This window comes from Oncorhynchus clarkii, chromosome 12 (genome assembly GCF_045791955.1).
Source record: "Oncorhynchus clarkii lewisi isolate Uvic-CL-2024 chromosome 12, UVic_Ocla_1.0, whole genome shotgun sequence".
NCBI lineage: Eukaryota > Metazoa > Chordata > Actinopteri > Salmoniformes > Salmonidae > Oncorhynchus > Oncorhynchus clarkii.
In genome coordinates this window covers 9,248,251-9,261,930 of record NC_092158.1, presented here as the reverse complement: position 1 = coordinate 9,261,930, position 13,680 = coordinate 9,248,251, and the positions used below count along the sequence as shown (strand labels likewise).

The 13,680-nt window shown below is 48.9% G+C and overlaps 1 protein-coding gene across 1 annotated transcript in view; it reads right to left on the bottom strand.

The window, feature by feature from the left end:
• Positions 1-13,680, bottom strand: part of LOC139421820 (uncharacterized) — a 42,429-nt gene that overhangs the window by 8,539 nt on the left and 20,210 nt on the right. The window contains exons 22-42 of the mRNA XM_071172941.1: positions 12,258-12,392; positions 11,983-12,137; positions 11,632-11,776; positions 11,479-11,533; positions 11,225-11,291; positions 10,980-11,113; positions 10,810-10,853; positions 10,306-10,479; positions 5,496-5,650; positions 5,268-5,381; positions 5,037-5,152; positions 4,415-4,566; positions 4,117-4,322; positions 2,611-3,010; positions 2,309-2,478; positions 2,116-2,186; positions 1,915-2,015; positions 810-929; positions 578-715; positions 322-476; positions 52-151 (exon numbers count right to left, since the gene is read on the bottom strand). Of these exons, the coding sequence (XP_071029042.1) occupies positions 52-151; positions 322-476; positions 578-715; positions 810-929; positions 1,915-2,015; positions 2,116-2,186; positions 2,309-2,478; positions 2,611-3,010; positions 4,117-4,322; positions 4,415-4,566; positions 5,037-5,152; positions 5,268-5,381; positions 5,496-5,650; positions 10,306-10,479; positions 10,810-10,853; positions 10,980-11,113; positions 11,225-11,291; positions 11,479-11,533; positions 11,632-11,776; positions 11,983-12,137; positions 12,258-12,392 (2,907 nt within the window). The remainder of the gene's footprint in view (positions 1-51; positions 152-321; positions 477-577; positions 716-809; positions 930-1,914; positions 2,016-2,115; positions 2,187-2,308; positions 2,479-2,610; positions 3,011-4,116; positions 4,323-4,414; positions 4,567-5,036; positions 5,153-5,267; positions 5,382-5,495; positions 5,651-10,305; positions 10,480-10,809; positions 10,854-10,979; positions 11,114-11,224; positions 11,292-11,478; positions 11,534-11,631; positions 11,777-11,982; positions 12,138-12,257; positions 12,393-13,680) is intronic.

Here is a 13,680-nt window from a genome sequence, read left to right as displayed (position 1 = left end):
TTGTGTGCAACAACAAAAAAGTTAAAAAATAAAAAAAAAGTTAGCACTAACATTTCTTCATGGAGCAGACCCAGCTATGTTCCTCAGTGCACAAGTCATCATTCCAGCGTCCACTCACCAAGTAGTTATGGGTAATGGCGGTGCAGTGCTCCTGGGGGAGGAAATAGGTCAAAGTTTAATCTTTGTTTTAACTTGTAGCTTATTATCTCGTTTTAAACCGATCCAGTCCTATGAGTGGAAAAACCTTAGAACCTTTGACATTCGTGGTGACCTTCAAAAACGCCTCATCTGAAGTATGTTGGAGCTGTGCATGATACTCACCCGTCCTCCATTGTTGTTGGGTTCCTTGTCGGCCCAGTTGGTGTACAACACTGGACTCACACCGTCACTCCAGCCAAACCCTCCCTCCACCAGGCTGTCTGTCAAGCCAATCCATGTTGGCAGCTTCAGATCCCTTAGATAGCTGGACACAAAGTCTGGAGAACAGAGGCCATTCAAATATAAAACCACCATGAAAAAAGTCAAAGGAACTTTGATCGACTGGATCTCCAAAGCTAGAGTTGCTTCTGTAGCTTACCGTTCTCATATTGATTGTCGATGACAGCTAATTCTGCTCCTTTACTTTGGCACCAACTCCGAGCAGAGGTCCAGTTGGCTTTCATCCCGTGCTTGTGCCCTTGGAACATAAAGCACTTGTTTCGGAACAGCATCCATCCTAGGACAGACAAAGACACTGGTTACTACTAGTGTTTTGGGGGATCATTTTACAATCAGAACCTGTAGTATTAATGGGGGTGTGTCTGCCCTACCCGCTGGGCAGTATCCCGTCCAGGGTTGGGTGGGAGGAGGTGGAGTGTGGTCTTCATTAGGGTATTTCTTACACAGGTAACCTGCATTGGTACGGGCGCAGTTGACATCATTCCAGTTACCTACGAGACACAAGATGCAGAATATGTTGGATGCAGGGCTCTAAATTAACCATTTTCAGCACAACATAAAAATTAGGAGCACAACATAAACAGTTAGGAGCACAGCATAAGAATTAGGAGCACAACATAAAAAGTTAGGAGCACAACCTAAAAGTTAGAAGCACAACATAAAAGTTAGGAGCACAACATAAGAATTAGGAGCACAACATAAAAAGTTAGGAGCACAACCTAAAAATTAGGAGCACAACATAAAAATTAGGAGCACAACATAAAAGCACCAGAAAATAAGATTTTTAAATTGATTGAGACACAGCCTATATTGAGCCTATACAAAGCTCTAGCTACTTTCGTGCCTTAACCCTGTCAAAAGCAATTGAAAATGTTGATACAAAAACCTGTCATTGACATTCCAGTCATTTGTGGAAAAGTAGGTTTCTACGTCACGTATTGCGATGCATCCCATTGAAAATTCTACACTGTCTCTTTACGAGCGTCAAGTTCATTGCAATAATCTGATTATTGATCTCCTGAAGAAGTATCCCTTTTCCTTTCTTTCCTCAAATGTTTCGATATGCTGCTAATTAAGTTTGCTAGCTAGCTAATGAATTTACATGATTGAACAAGGTGTCAACAAATTCCCCGCGAGGGGTTTTGGTACAGCCTGCGAATTTTTTTACGAACGTATAGAACAATTCACGATAGGAGGGAAAAAAAATAATTGAGTCGGTAATATATGGGTCATACAGTATCTTTTTACCTGACAATCCGCTTATCCGTTTAGTAATGATGAAACAGTAACGAATCGGTGCGCACTTTCATCTCTAAGGCACTCGAAAACAACAGTACAACGAAGACTAATCATTATTATCTGGTTGCAAATTAGCAAAATATGCGACCAAAATTGTTGGATGGGAGTTGAATATTTTTTATTTATATTTTTATTCTATTTTTTCCCCCAGAAAGTTCAACCTGTTTACATCAGTACCTTGATGTCTGTTCATCTGGACACACTGTTCCTCCCCATTGGCATTATTAGGCTCTCCCACACCCCAGAAAACATATGTGACAGGGGACCAGTCCACCCACCTGGGTAGGGGAACAGAGATAGGTGGTTAGCAGTCTTGACAACGTCCCGCACCATATTGTACAACAGTATGGGTAGTATCAATACAAAAAAAAGACATACTGGTACTGGTCTGCTGCGATCCCAAACACAACCATTCCAATCCATGATGATTCAGCCCGTCCCGCCCCAATCTGCAATGTCAAGAAACGTTACTGAGAGGAGCCGCACACGGAGAGTTTTTGTAACATCTCCTGCACAACCGATAAACAAAACAAACACAAAAAAAAGGTCTGCTTGGGCAAGCATATCACACCATCGTGTTGATGTACGCCTGTTCATCTTTGTTTAAGATGGAGACCAGTAGAGCCTTCTCGTCGTAGCAACGGGACATAGCTGTCTGGAAGTCTACTATGTCGGTGTCATTGTAGTAGTAGCAGATGCCATTGTTCTTCCTCCAGACAGCGTTGGTACCGCAGTCAGGTGCTGGAAAAGATACAAGCCATTTCTCAGGGTCATACAGGTCATTGAAACTTCTGGAACAAATCAATGATCATGACTCTATGGTGCCATCTTGTGGTTTAACAGTGCGATCAGAGGTGCACTAAGCTAAGCTACCTGGAACAGGAGGAGGGGGAACTGGAGGCACGATGGGTTTCTTCCCCTTGGAGATCATGCAGATCCAGTCCTGATGGGCATCACAGTTGAGATCGTTCCACCAAGAGGACGTCCCATTTGTGTTGCTCACCATTTCTACACAGTCCTCACGACCCTCATGGTTGTTGGGCTCCCCATGTCCCCAGTTGGTGTGGCTCACAGGAGTAGCGTCACTCCAGTGGTAACCTCCATCTGTAGGGTTGTGTTTCAGACCGATCCACTTGGACTTCCCCTTGGTGTACGTGGACAGGAAGCTCTCTTCCTCCATGTTATGGATGCTGACAAGGTCTGCCCCCCTGGAGATACAGTCTTCACGGGCTGCAGGCCAACTCTTCTTCTTGGAGAAGTCCACCATGAAGAGCTACAACAAACATTTCGAGACGCTAAGGTTTTTTTTCAGTTCATATAGTGTTGAGGCTCTTTACCCTGTATCAGTTCGGCAGTTCAGATGAAGCTAGTCTGTATCTTTACCCTGTACTAGTTCAGCAGTTCAGATGAAGCTAGTCTGTGTCTTTACCCTGTACTAGTTCAGCAGTTCAGATGAAGCTAGTCTGTATCTTTACCCTGTACTAGTTCAGCAGTTCAGATGAAGCTAGTCTGTGTCTTTACCCTGTATCAGTTCAGCAGTTCAGATGAAGCTAGTCTGTGTCTTTACCCTGTACTAGTTCAGCAGTTCAGATGAAGCTGGTCTGTGTCTTTACCCTGTATCAGTTCAGGTGAAGCTAGTCGGTGTATATTTACCCTGTACTAGTTCAGAGTGTTCAGATGAAGCTAGTCTGTGTCTTTACCCTGTATCAGTTCAGATTAAACTGGTCTGTATCTTTACCCTGTACTAGTTCGGCAGTTCAGGTGAAGCTATTCTGTGTTTTACCCTGTGCTAGTTCAGCAGTTCAGATGAAGCTGGTCTGTGTCTTTACCCTGTACTAGTTCAGCAGTTCAGATGAAGCTGGTCTGTGTCTTTACCCTGTACTAGTTCAGCAGTTCAGATGAAGCTAGTCTGTATCTTTACCCTGTACTAGTTCAGCAGTTCAGATGAAGCTGGTCTGTATCTTTACCCTGTATCAGTTCAGCAGTTCAGGTGAAGCTAGTCTGTATCTTTACCCTGTACTAGTTCAGCAGTTCAGGTGAAGCTAGTCTGTATCTTTACCCTGTACTAGTTCAGCAGTTCAGATGAAGCTGGTCTGTATATTTACCCTGTGCTAGTTCAGCAGTTCAGATTAGACTAGTCTGTGTCTTTAATGATTATCAGTTCACATAAAGATAGTGTGTATAGTTACCATGTATCAGTTCAGATGAAGCTAGTCTGTATCTTTACAGTGTATCAGTTCAGATGAAGCAAGTCTGTATCTTTACAGTGTATCAGTTCAGATGAAGCTAGTCTATATCTTTACCTTGTAGCAGTTCAGATGAAGCTAGTCTGTATCTTTACAGTGTATCAGTTCAGATGAAGCTAGTCTATATCTTTACCTTGTAGCAGTTCCTGAAGTGTCGCTCAGCCGTCCAACCGTCCGCACAGTCCGATGAAGGGGGAGGAGTTGGAGGTTTAGTGGGCGGGGTGATGTCAGGCCTTGGTGTCTCACACACGAATGGGAACACCTCAGTGCATGGCTTGTCATCCCAGAACCCACCAGTAAGGCCCGTAGTCATGGCAACGCAGGTTCCCGCATGGTTATCTGGAGGATCACAAAGACAATGGTAAACAATTCAACTGATATACTGACAGGAAAATACTTCAGATTCGATAATGGGTGTAAAATGACTGTACCTGGCTGGTTTCGATCCCAGTGTGTGAAGGTGAGAGGTGCTCCATTATCCCAGATGTAATCCACCCCTCCTGAGTCACCCGTGGCCCTCAGTCCAATCCACCACAAACCAGTGTATCTAGCCAGTTTCACCGTGAAGTGGGACTGTTCATAACTGGGAAAGACATCAAAGATATTATATTCAACAACCAATCAAAGACCAGCATTATAGACATCTTGAGGCATGCCAAGATTCTAAGCTGTTATTTATTTTACCTTTATTTAACAAGTCAGTTAAGAACAAATTCTTATTTTCAATGACGGCCTAGGAACAGTGGGTTAACTGCCTGTTCAGGGGCAGAACGACAGATTTGTTCCTTTCAGCTTCCCCCGAGCTGAAAGGTACAAATCTGTTGTTCTGCCCCTTAACCCACTGTTCCTAGGCCGTCACGCCTTCCGGTTACTAGTCCAACGCTCTAACCACTAGGCTACCCTGCCGCCCCAAAAATGTGATGCCCCTTCGGATAAGAAATCAAATGGACCAGCCGGTTTCCAACAGATTGAAGTACACCAAACTGATGATCTGTATCTGCCACAACATACACATAAAGACATCTTGTGATATGCTGAGATGATCACACTCACATGTCCCCAATGTGTAGAAGTTTGCTGTTTTGCTGCTCACAGAAGGCCTTGGCGTCTGACCAGGTTCTGGCGGTCTCTTCCATCCAGTAACAGGAATAGCCATAGGCGTCCCAGCCCTATGACACACACACACACACACACACACACACACACACACACACACACACACTGATGTGGTGCTGCAGAGGGACAGCTATAGGCAGGTACAGGTACAACAGGACAAGCACTCACCTGTGTGCATCCGTACACAGTGGGCATGACGGAGGGAAGCGGGTAGTGGGCTTTGGGCATCTTGCATATATAAGTGTTCAGTTCTGTGCAGGGGACATCATTCCATCTACCAGTCTGTCATAAAGGAACATAAAACATTTGGTTGGACAAGCGTCAGGTTAACGATAACAGTAAGGTTCAGAGAATGGGGTAAGAGTTAAGCATGCGTGCCCAAGCTAACTGTGTTACCTGATAAAACATCTCCACACAGTCCTCATTGAAGCCTTGATGATTGTTGGGTTCTCCTGGTGCCCAGTAGGTGAAAGTGACCCAGTGGTTGTCTGACCAGGAGAACAGGCCTGAGAAGCCCATATCATTCAGCCCAATCCACACATCATTGGTGGCTGGTGGAAAACACATCGAAAGAAGTCGTCAGCTAAGCTTTCCAATAATAAGTAGTGTTCATGTTCCCCCATACGGACCGATACTTCCCCATACGGACCGATACTTCCCCATACGGACCGATACTTCCCCATATTTCCCCATACTTCCCAAAACGGGCCGATACTTCCCCATACTTCCCCATACGGACCGATACTTCCCCATACTTCCCCATACGGACCCATACTTCCCCATACGGACCGATACTTCCCAAAACGGACCGATACTTCCCCATATTTCCCCATACTTCCCCATACGGACCGATACTTCCCCATACGGACCGATACTTCCCCATACGGACCGATACTTCCCCATACGGACCGATACTTCCCCATATTTCCCCATACGGACCGATACTTCCCCATACGGACGGATACTTCCCCATACGGACCGATATTTCCCCATATTTCCCCATACTTCCCCATACGGACCGATACTTCCCCATACGGACCGATACTTCCACATATGGACCGATACTTCCCCATACGGACCGATACTTCCCCATACGGACCGATACTTCCCCATACTTCCCCATACGGACCGATACTTCCCCATACGGACCGATACTTCCCCATACGGACCGATACTTCCCCATACGGACCCATACTTCCCCATACGGACCCATACTTCCCCATACGGACCGATACTTCCCCATACGGACGGATACTTCCCCATACGGACCCATACTTCCCCATACGGACCCATACTTTCCCATACGGACCCATACTTCCCCATACGGACCCATACTTTCCCATACGGACCCATACTTCCCCATACGGACCGATACTTCCCCATACGGACCGATACTTCCCCATACGGACCGATACTTCCCCATACGGACCGATACTTCCCCATACGGACCGATATTTCCCCATACGGATCGATACTTCCCCATACGGACCCATACGGACCGATACTTCCCCATACGGACCGATATTTCCCCATACGGACCGATACTTCCCCATACTTCCCCATACGGACCGATACTTCCCCATACTTCCCCATACGGACCGATACTTCCCCATACGGACCGATACTTCCCCATACGGACCCATACTTCCCCATACGGACCCATACTTCCCCATACGGACCGATACTTCCCCATACGGACCGATACTTCACCATATTTCCCCATACGGACCGATACTTCCCCATACGGACGGATACTTCCCCATACGGACCGATATTTCCCCATATTTCCCCATACTTCCCCATACGGACCGATACTTCCCCATACGGACCGATACTTCCACATATGGACCGATACTTCCCCATACGGACCGATACTTCCCCATACGGACCGATACTTCCCCATACTTCCCCATACGGACCGATACTTCCCCATACGGACCGATACTTCCCCATACGGACCGATACTTCCCCATACGGACCCATACTTCCCCATACGGACCGATACTTCCCCATACGGACCGATACTTCCCCATACGGACCGATACTTCCCCATACGGACCCATACTTCCCCATACGGACCCATACTTTCCCATACGGACCCATACTTCCCCATACGGACCCATACTTTCCCATACGGACCCATACTTCCCCATACGGACCGATACTTCCCCATACGGACCGATACTTCCCCATACGGACCGATACTTCCCCATACGGACCGATATTTCCCCATACGGATCGATACTTCCCCATACGGACCCATACGGACCGATACTTCCCCATACGGACCGATATTTCCCCATACGGACCGATACTTCCCCATACTTCCCCATACGGACCGATACTTCCCCATACTTCCCCATACGGACCGATACTTCCCCATACGGACCGATACTTCCCCATACGGACCCATACTTCCCCATACGGACCGATACTTCCCCATACGGACCGATACTTCACCATACGGACCCATACTTCCCCATACGGACCCATACTTCCCCATACGGACCCATACTTCCCCATACGGACCGATACTTCCCCATACGGACCCATACTTCCCCATACGGACCGATACTTCCCCATACGGACCGATACTTCCCCATACGGACCCATACTTCCCCATACGGACCCATACTTCCCCATACGGACCAATACTTCCCCATACGGACCGATACTTCCCCATACGGACCCATACGGACCAATACTTCCCCATACGGACCCATACGGACCGATACTTCCCCATACGGACCGATACTTCCCCATACGGACCCATACTTCCCCATACGGACCCATACTTCCCCATACGGACTGATACTTCCCCATACGGACCCATACGGACCGATACTTCCCCATATTTCCCCATACGGACTGATACTTCCCCATACGGACTGATACTTCCCCATACGGACCGATACTTCCCCATACGGACTGATACTTCCCCATACTTCCCCATACGGACCCATACGGACCCATACGGACCGATACTTCCCCGTACTTCCCCATACGGACCGATACTTCCCCATACGGACCCATACTTCCCCATACGGACCGATACTTCCCCATACGCACCGATACTTCCCCATACGGACCGATACTTCCCCATACGGACCGATACTTCCCCATACGGACCCATACTTCCCCATACGGACCGATACTTCCCCATACGGACCCATACGGACCCATATTTCCCCATACAGACCGATACTTCCCCATACGGACCCATACGGACCCATACGGACCCATACTTCCCCATATAGAGTGGTACTTCCCCATACGGACCCATACGGACCCATACTTCCCCATACGGACCCATACTTCCCCATATAGAGTGATACTTCCCCATACGGACCCATACTTCCCCATACAGACCGATACTTCCCCATACTTCCCCATACGGACCCAAACTACCCCATACGGACCCATACGGACCCATACGGACCCATACGGACCGATATTTCCCCATACGGACCGATACTTCCCCATATGGACCGATACTTCCCCATACGGACCCATACTTCCCCATACGGACCCATACTTCCCCATACAGACCGATACTTCCCCATACAGACCGATACTTCCCCATACGGACCGATACTTCCCCATACTTCCCCATACGGACCCATACTTCCCCATACAGACCGATACTTCCCCATACGGACCCATACGGACCCATACGGACCCATACAGACTGATACTTCCCCATACTTCCCCATACGGACCCATACTTCCCCATACGGACCCATACTTCCCCATACAGACCGATACTTCCCCATACGGACCGATACGGACCCATACTTCCCCATACAGACCGATACTTCCCCATACAGACCGATACTTCCCCATACTTCCCCATGCGGACCCATACGGACCCATACTACCCCATACTTCCCCATACGGACCGATATTTCCCCATACGGACCCATACGGACCCATACTTCCCCATATAGAGTGATACTTCCCCATACGGACCCATACGGACCCATACTTCCCCATACGGACCCATACTTCCCCATATAGAGTGATACTTCCCCATACGGACCCATACTTCCCCATACTTCCCCATACAGACGATACTTCCCCATACTTCCCCATACAGACCGATACTTCCCCATACTTCCCCATACGGACCCATACTACCCCATACTTCCCCATACTTCCCCATACGGACCCATACGGACCCATACGGACCGATACTTCCCCATACGGACCCATACGGACCCATACTTCCCCATACGGACCCATACTTCCCCATACAGACCGATACTTCCCCATACGGACCGATACTTCCCCATATATCCCCATACGGACCCATACTTCCCCATACGGACCGATTCTTCCCCATACGGACCGATACTTCCCCATACGGACCCATACTTCCCCATACGGACCCATACTTCCCCATACAGACCGATACTTCCCCATACGGACCGATACGGACCCATACTTCCCCATACAGACCGATACTTCCCCATACAGACCGATACTTCCCCATGCGGACCCATACGGACCCATACTACCCCATACTTCCCCATACGGACCGATATTTCCCCATACGGACCCATATGGACCCATACTTCCCCATATAGAGTGATACTTCCCCATACGGACCCATACGGACCCATACGGACCCATACTTCCCCATATAGAGTGATACTTCCCCATACGGACCCATACTTCCCCATACTTCCCCATACAGACGGTACTTCCCCATACTTCCCCATACAGACCGATACTTCCCCATACTTCCCCATACGGACCCATACTACCCCATACTTCCCCATACTTCCCCATACGGACCGATACTTCCCCATACGGACCCATACGGACCCATACGGACCCATACGGACCCATACTTCCCCATACAGACCGATACTTCCCCATACGGACCGATACGGGGCGGCAGGGTAGCCTAGTGGTTAGAGCGTTGGACTAGTAACCGGAAGGTTGTGAGTTCAAACCCCCGAGCTGACAAGGTACAAATCTGTCGTTCTGCCCCTGAACAGGCAGTTAACCCACTGTTCCCAGGCCGTCATTGAAAATAAGAATTTGTTCTTAACTGACTTGCCTGGTTAAATAAAGGTAAAATAAAAAATAAAAAAAATACTTCCCCATACTTCCCCATACGGACCATACTTCCCCATACAGACCGATACTTCCCCATACGGACCCATACGGACCCATACGGACAATGTAACCCACTCTTTACCCATGTAAAGGTAGCTCTCCAGCCAGCTCTGTTCTGTCATGGACTGAATAGACACCAGGTCAGCTCCCAGCTTCCTGCACTCTCCACGGGCTGCATGCCATGTCTTTTTATCTCCATAGGGCTTGTAGCAGAACTCCCCAAATTCATACCAGTCAGGCCCCGAGCAACTCAACTCTGCAGAGGAATCAAAGTAGGAGTTGAGACAGCATGTAGCCTACAGCACATTCAAATCATATTTTTTTTATTTAACTAGGCAAGTCAGTTAAGAACAAATTAGTATTTACAATGACGGCCAAACCCGGACAACGCTGGGCCAATTGTGCGCCGCCCTATGGGACTCCCGATCACAGCCAGTTGTGATACAGCCCGGGATCGAACCAGGGTCTGTAGTGACGCCTCTAGCACTGAGATGCAGTGTCTTAGACCGCTGCGCCACTCGGGAGCCCATATTAGTGTCCTTAGGTAACTTGATTGATGTCTGAGCATTGGTGTAGTCTAACATACCTTTATCTGCAAACTGGTATGAAATTTGATAGTTCCCATCATACCTGTTGAAGGAAGGTCAAAGGTTACTATGTTGGTATTGGTTGCATTTTTTGGGGGGTTTGTAATTAATTAATGAATTCATTTAGTGTATACAGTGCACCATCACGCAATAATAATAAGACACTCACTGCCTGGAGGTGATTCCGTTCTTGGTGGAGCCACTGTAGAAGTTCTGGCCTGGTTCTTTCAACATAGTACAGTCTCCTCCGATATCATTCAGGATTACTCCTGCATGGATACCAGCTGCACAGATGTTGGAGTCCTTCGTGTAACGCAAGCACATATCAACGTACATCAATATCCTCACATTCCTCACTCCAAATTTTATTTTGAATCATTGGGAGTTGATGGTTAAATCACTTAATTCACTCACCCCACGATATACGCCAGAGCCATAAACAGTATATAGTACTTGCGCACATCCTGCTGGGCAGTGTACGCTGAAAGATACACAATGTGAAATTAGCTTAATGTATTTTCCATTCATGTCTTATTAAAATTCTATTTTGCCTCAACTTCACACTGCCTGCTCAGCCCAGACCCAAAATAACTTGACACAGTAGTCGTCAGGATCTGGGCAACGGAGCAGGCATTTTGGAGTAGAGGGGAGTAGACGCAGGGGCTTACGTCATAAGATCATTTGCAAAGTTAAAGTTGGGCTTTGCATCACAGGACACAGCATCTGTGAAAAGAAAAACACCTCTCTCTGTATTCTGAGTGGACACGAAACATTTCTCAACAAAGAAATGCTAAGAGGTTAGCAAAACAGTTTTCGCCTACAGTCGGGTATACATCCCAGGATGTCAAAGCGAAGACCGGTCTGTCCGTTGAATTCCTGGGGAAGAATCCTGACATACTGGGCAGAGACAGGAGTGCCCAGAAGCTGTGTCTCTGGGGTGTTTCTGTCCATGCAGCCTGTGAATACCTGGACAAACAGGAAGAACAAAGTGCAATTATGATCTGAAGTTTATAATCCAGCTATCCCAATATGGGGCATTGGACCAAAGACCTACAAATTGTGGGCTGGCTTCCCAGACACATATTGAGCCTGGTCTTAGACTGCTTTTTAAGTCTAGGGCTAGGCGTAAACTGTGCCTGGGAAACCGGCCGTGTATGTTTGATGTGGTTTACCCCTCCATCATCTTTGTAGTCAGTCCATTTGCTTCCATCCATACTGTGCTGGATCTTGAATTTAGTCACCCAGTGATCTGCACCAGGACACCCCTGGATCACAACACCTGTGATCTTTTTGGCCTCACCGAGGTTCACCTGGATCCAGGAGTTTACTGCGGTGATGTCAGTGGAGAGGAAAATGAACATGATTGAAGTTAATTTCTGGAAAAATTTGAATTCTTTCACGAATACCAAATGTGAGATGAAGGATGAGGTGCCATGGTGAAACGTACAGGGATTTGATGGCATCCAGCAGGAGCCACCATTCAGGCGAGCTCCGTTCGGACCGTGTGAACTCTGTGAGGACGAGGCCGACAGCATGGAGTCAGTGACGTTACCATCCTCCACACCAAGTCCCCTCAGACACACTGAAAGATCAAAACACAACCACAAGAGGCACATCATGTAAATAAGTGCAGTAAAATAATGTAACAGTGATTCATGGTTTCAGTTTTTTTGGGGGGGTTGGGTCTGGTTGGGGTTGGGCCTGTTTGGGTCTGGTGGGGATTGGGTCTGGTTGGGGTTGGGTCTGGTTGGGGTTGGGCCTGTTTGGGTCTGGTTGGGGTTGGGTCTGGTTAGGGTTGGGTCTGGTTGGGTCTGGTTGGGTCTGGTTGGGGTCTGGTTAGGGTTCGGTCTGGTGGGGATTGGGTCTGGTTGGGGTTGGGTCTGGTTAGGGTTGGGTCTGGTTGGGTCTGGTTAGGGTTGGGTCTGGTTGGGGTTGGGCCTGTTTGGGTCTGGTTGGGGTTGGGTCTGGTTGGGGTTGGGTTGGGTCTGGTTAGGGTTGGGTCTGGTTGGGTCTGGTTGGGGTTGGGTCTGGTTGGGTTTGGGTCTGGTTGGGGTTGGGCCTGTTTGGGTCTGGTTGGGGTTGTGTCTGGTTGGGGTTGGGGTTGGGCCTGGTTGGGTCTGGTTGGGTCTGGTTGGGGTTGGGTCTGGTTGGGGTTGGGTCTGGTTAGGGTTGGGTCTGGTTAGGGTTGGGTCTGGTTGGGTCTGGTTGGGGTTGGGTATGGTTGGGGTTGGGTCTGGTTAGGGTTGGGTCTGGTTAGGGTTGGGTCTGGTTGGGTCTGGTTGGGGTTGGGCCTGTTTGGGTCTGGTTGGGGTTGGGTATGGTTGGGGTTGGGTCTGGTTAGGGTTGGGTCTGGTTGGGGTTGGGCCTGTTTGGGTCTGGTTGGGGTTGGGTCTGGTTGGGGTTGGGCCTGGTTGGGGTTGGGCCTGTTTGGGTCTGGTTGGGGTTGGGTCTGGTTGGGGTTGGGCCTGTTTGGGTCTGGTTGGGGTTGGGTCTGGTTGGGGTTGGGTCTGGTTGGGGTTGGGCCTGTTTGGGTCTGGTTGGGGTTGGGTCTGGTTGGGGTTGGGTCTGGTTGGGTCTGGTTGGGGTTGGGTCTAGTTGGGGTTGTGTCTGGTTGGGGTTGGGTCTGGTTGGGGTTGGGTCTGGTTGGGGTTGGGCCTGTTTGGGTCTGGTTGGGGTTGGGTCTGGTTGGGGTCTGGTGGGGATTGGGTCTGGTTGGGGTTGGGTCTGGTTGGGTCTGGTTGGGGTTGGGTCTGGTTGGGGTCTGGTGGGGATTGGGTCTGGTGGGGGTTGGGACTGGTTGGGACTGGTTGGGGTTGGGTCTGGTTGGGGTTGGGTCTGGTTAGGGTTGGGTCTGGTGGGGGTTGGGTCTG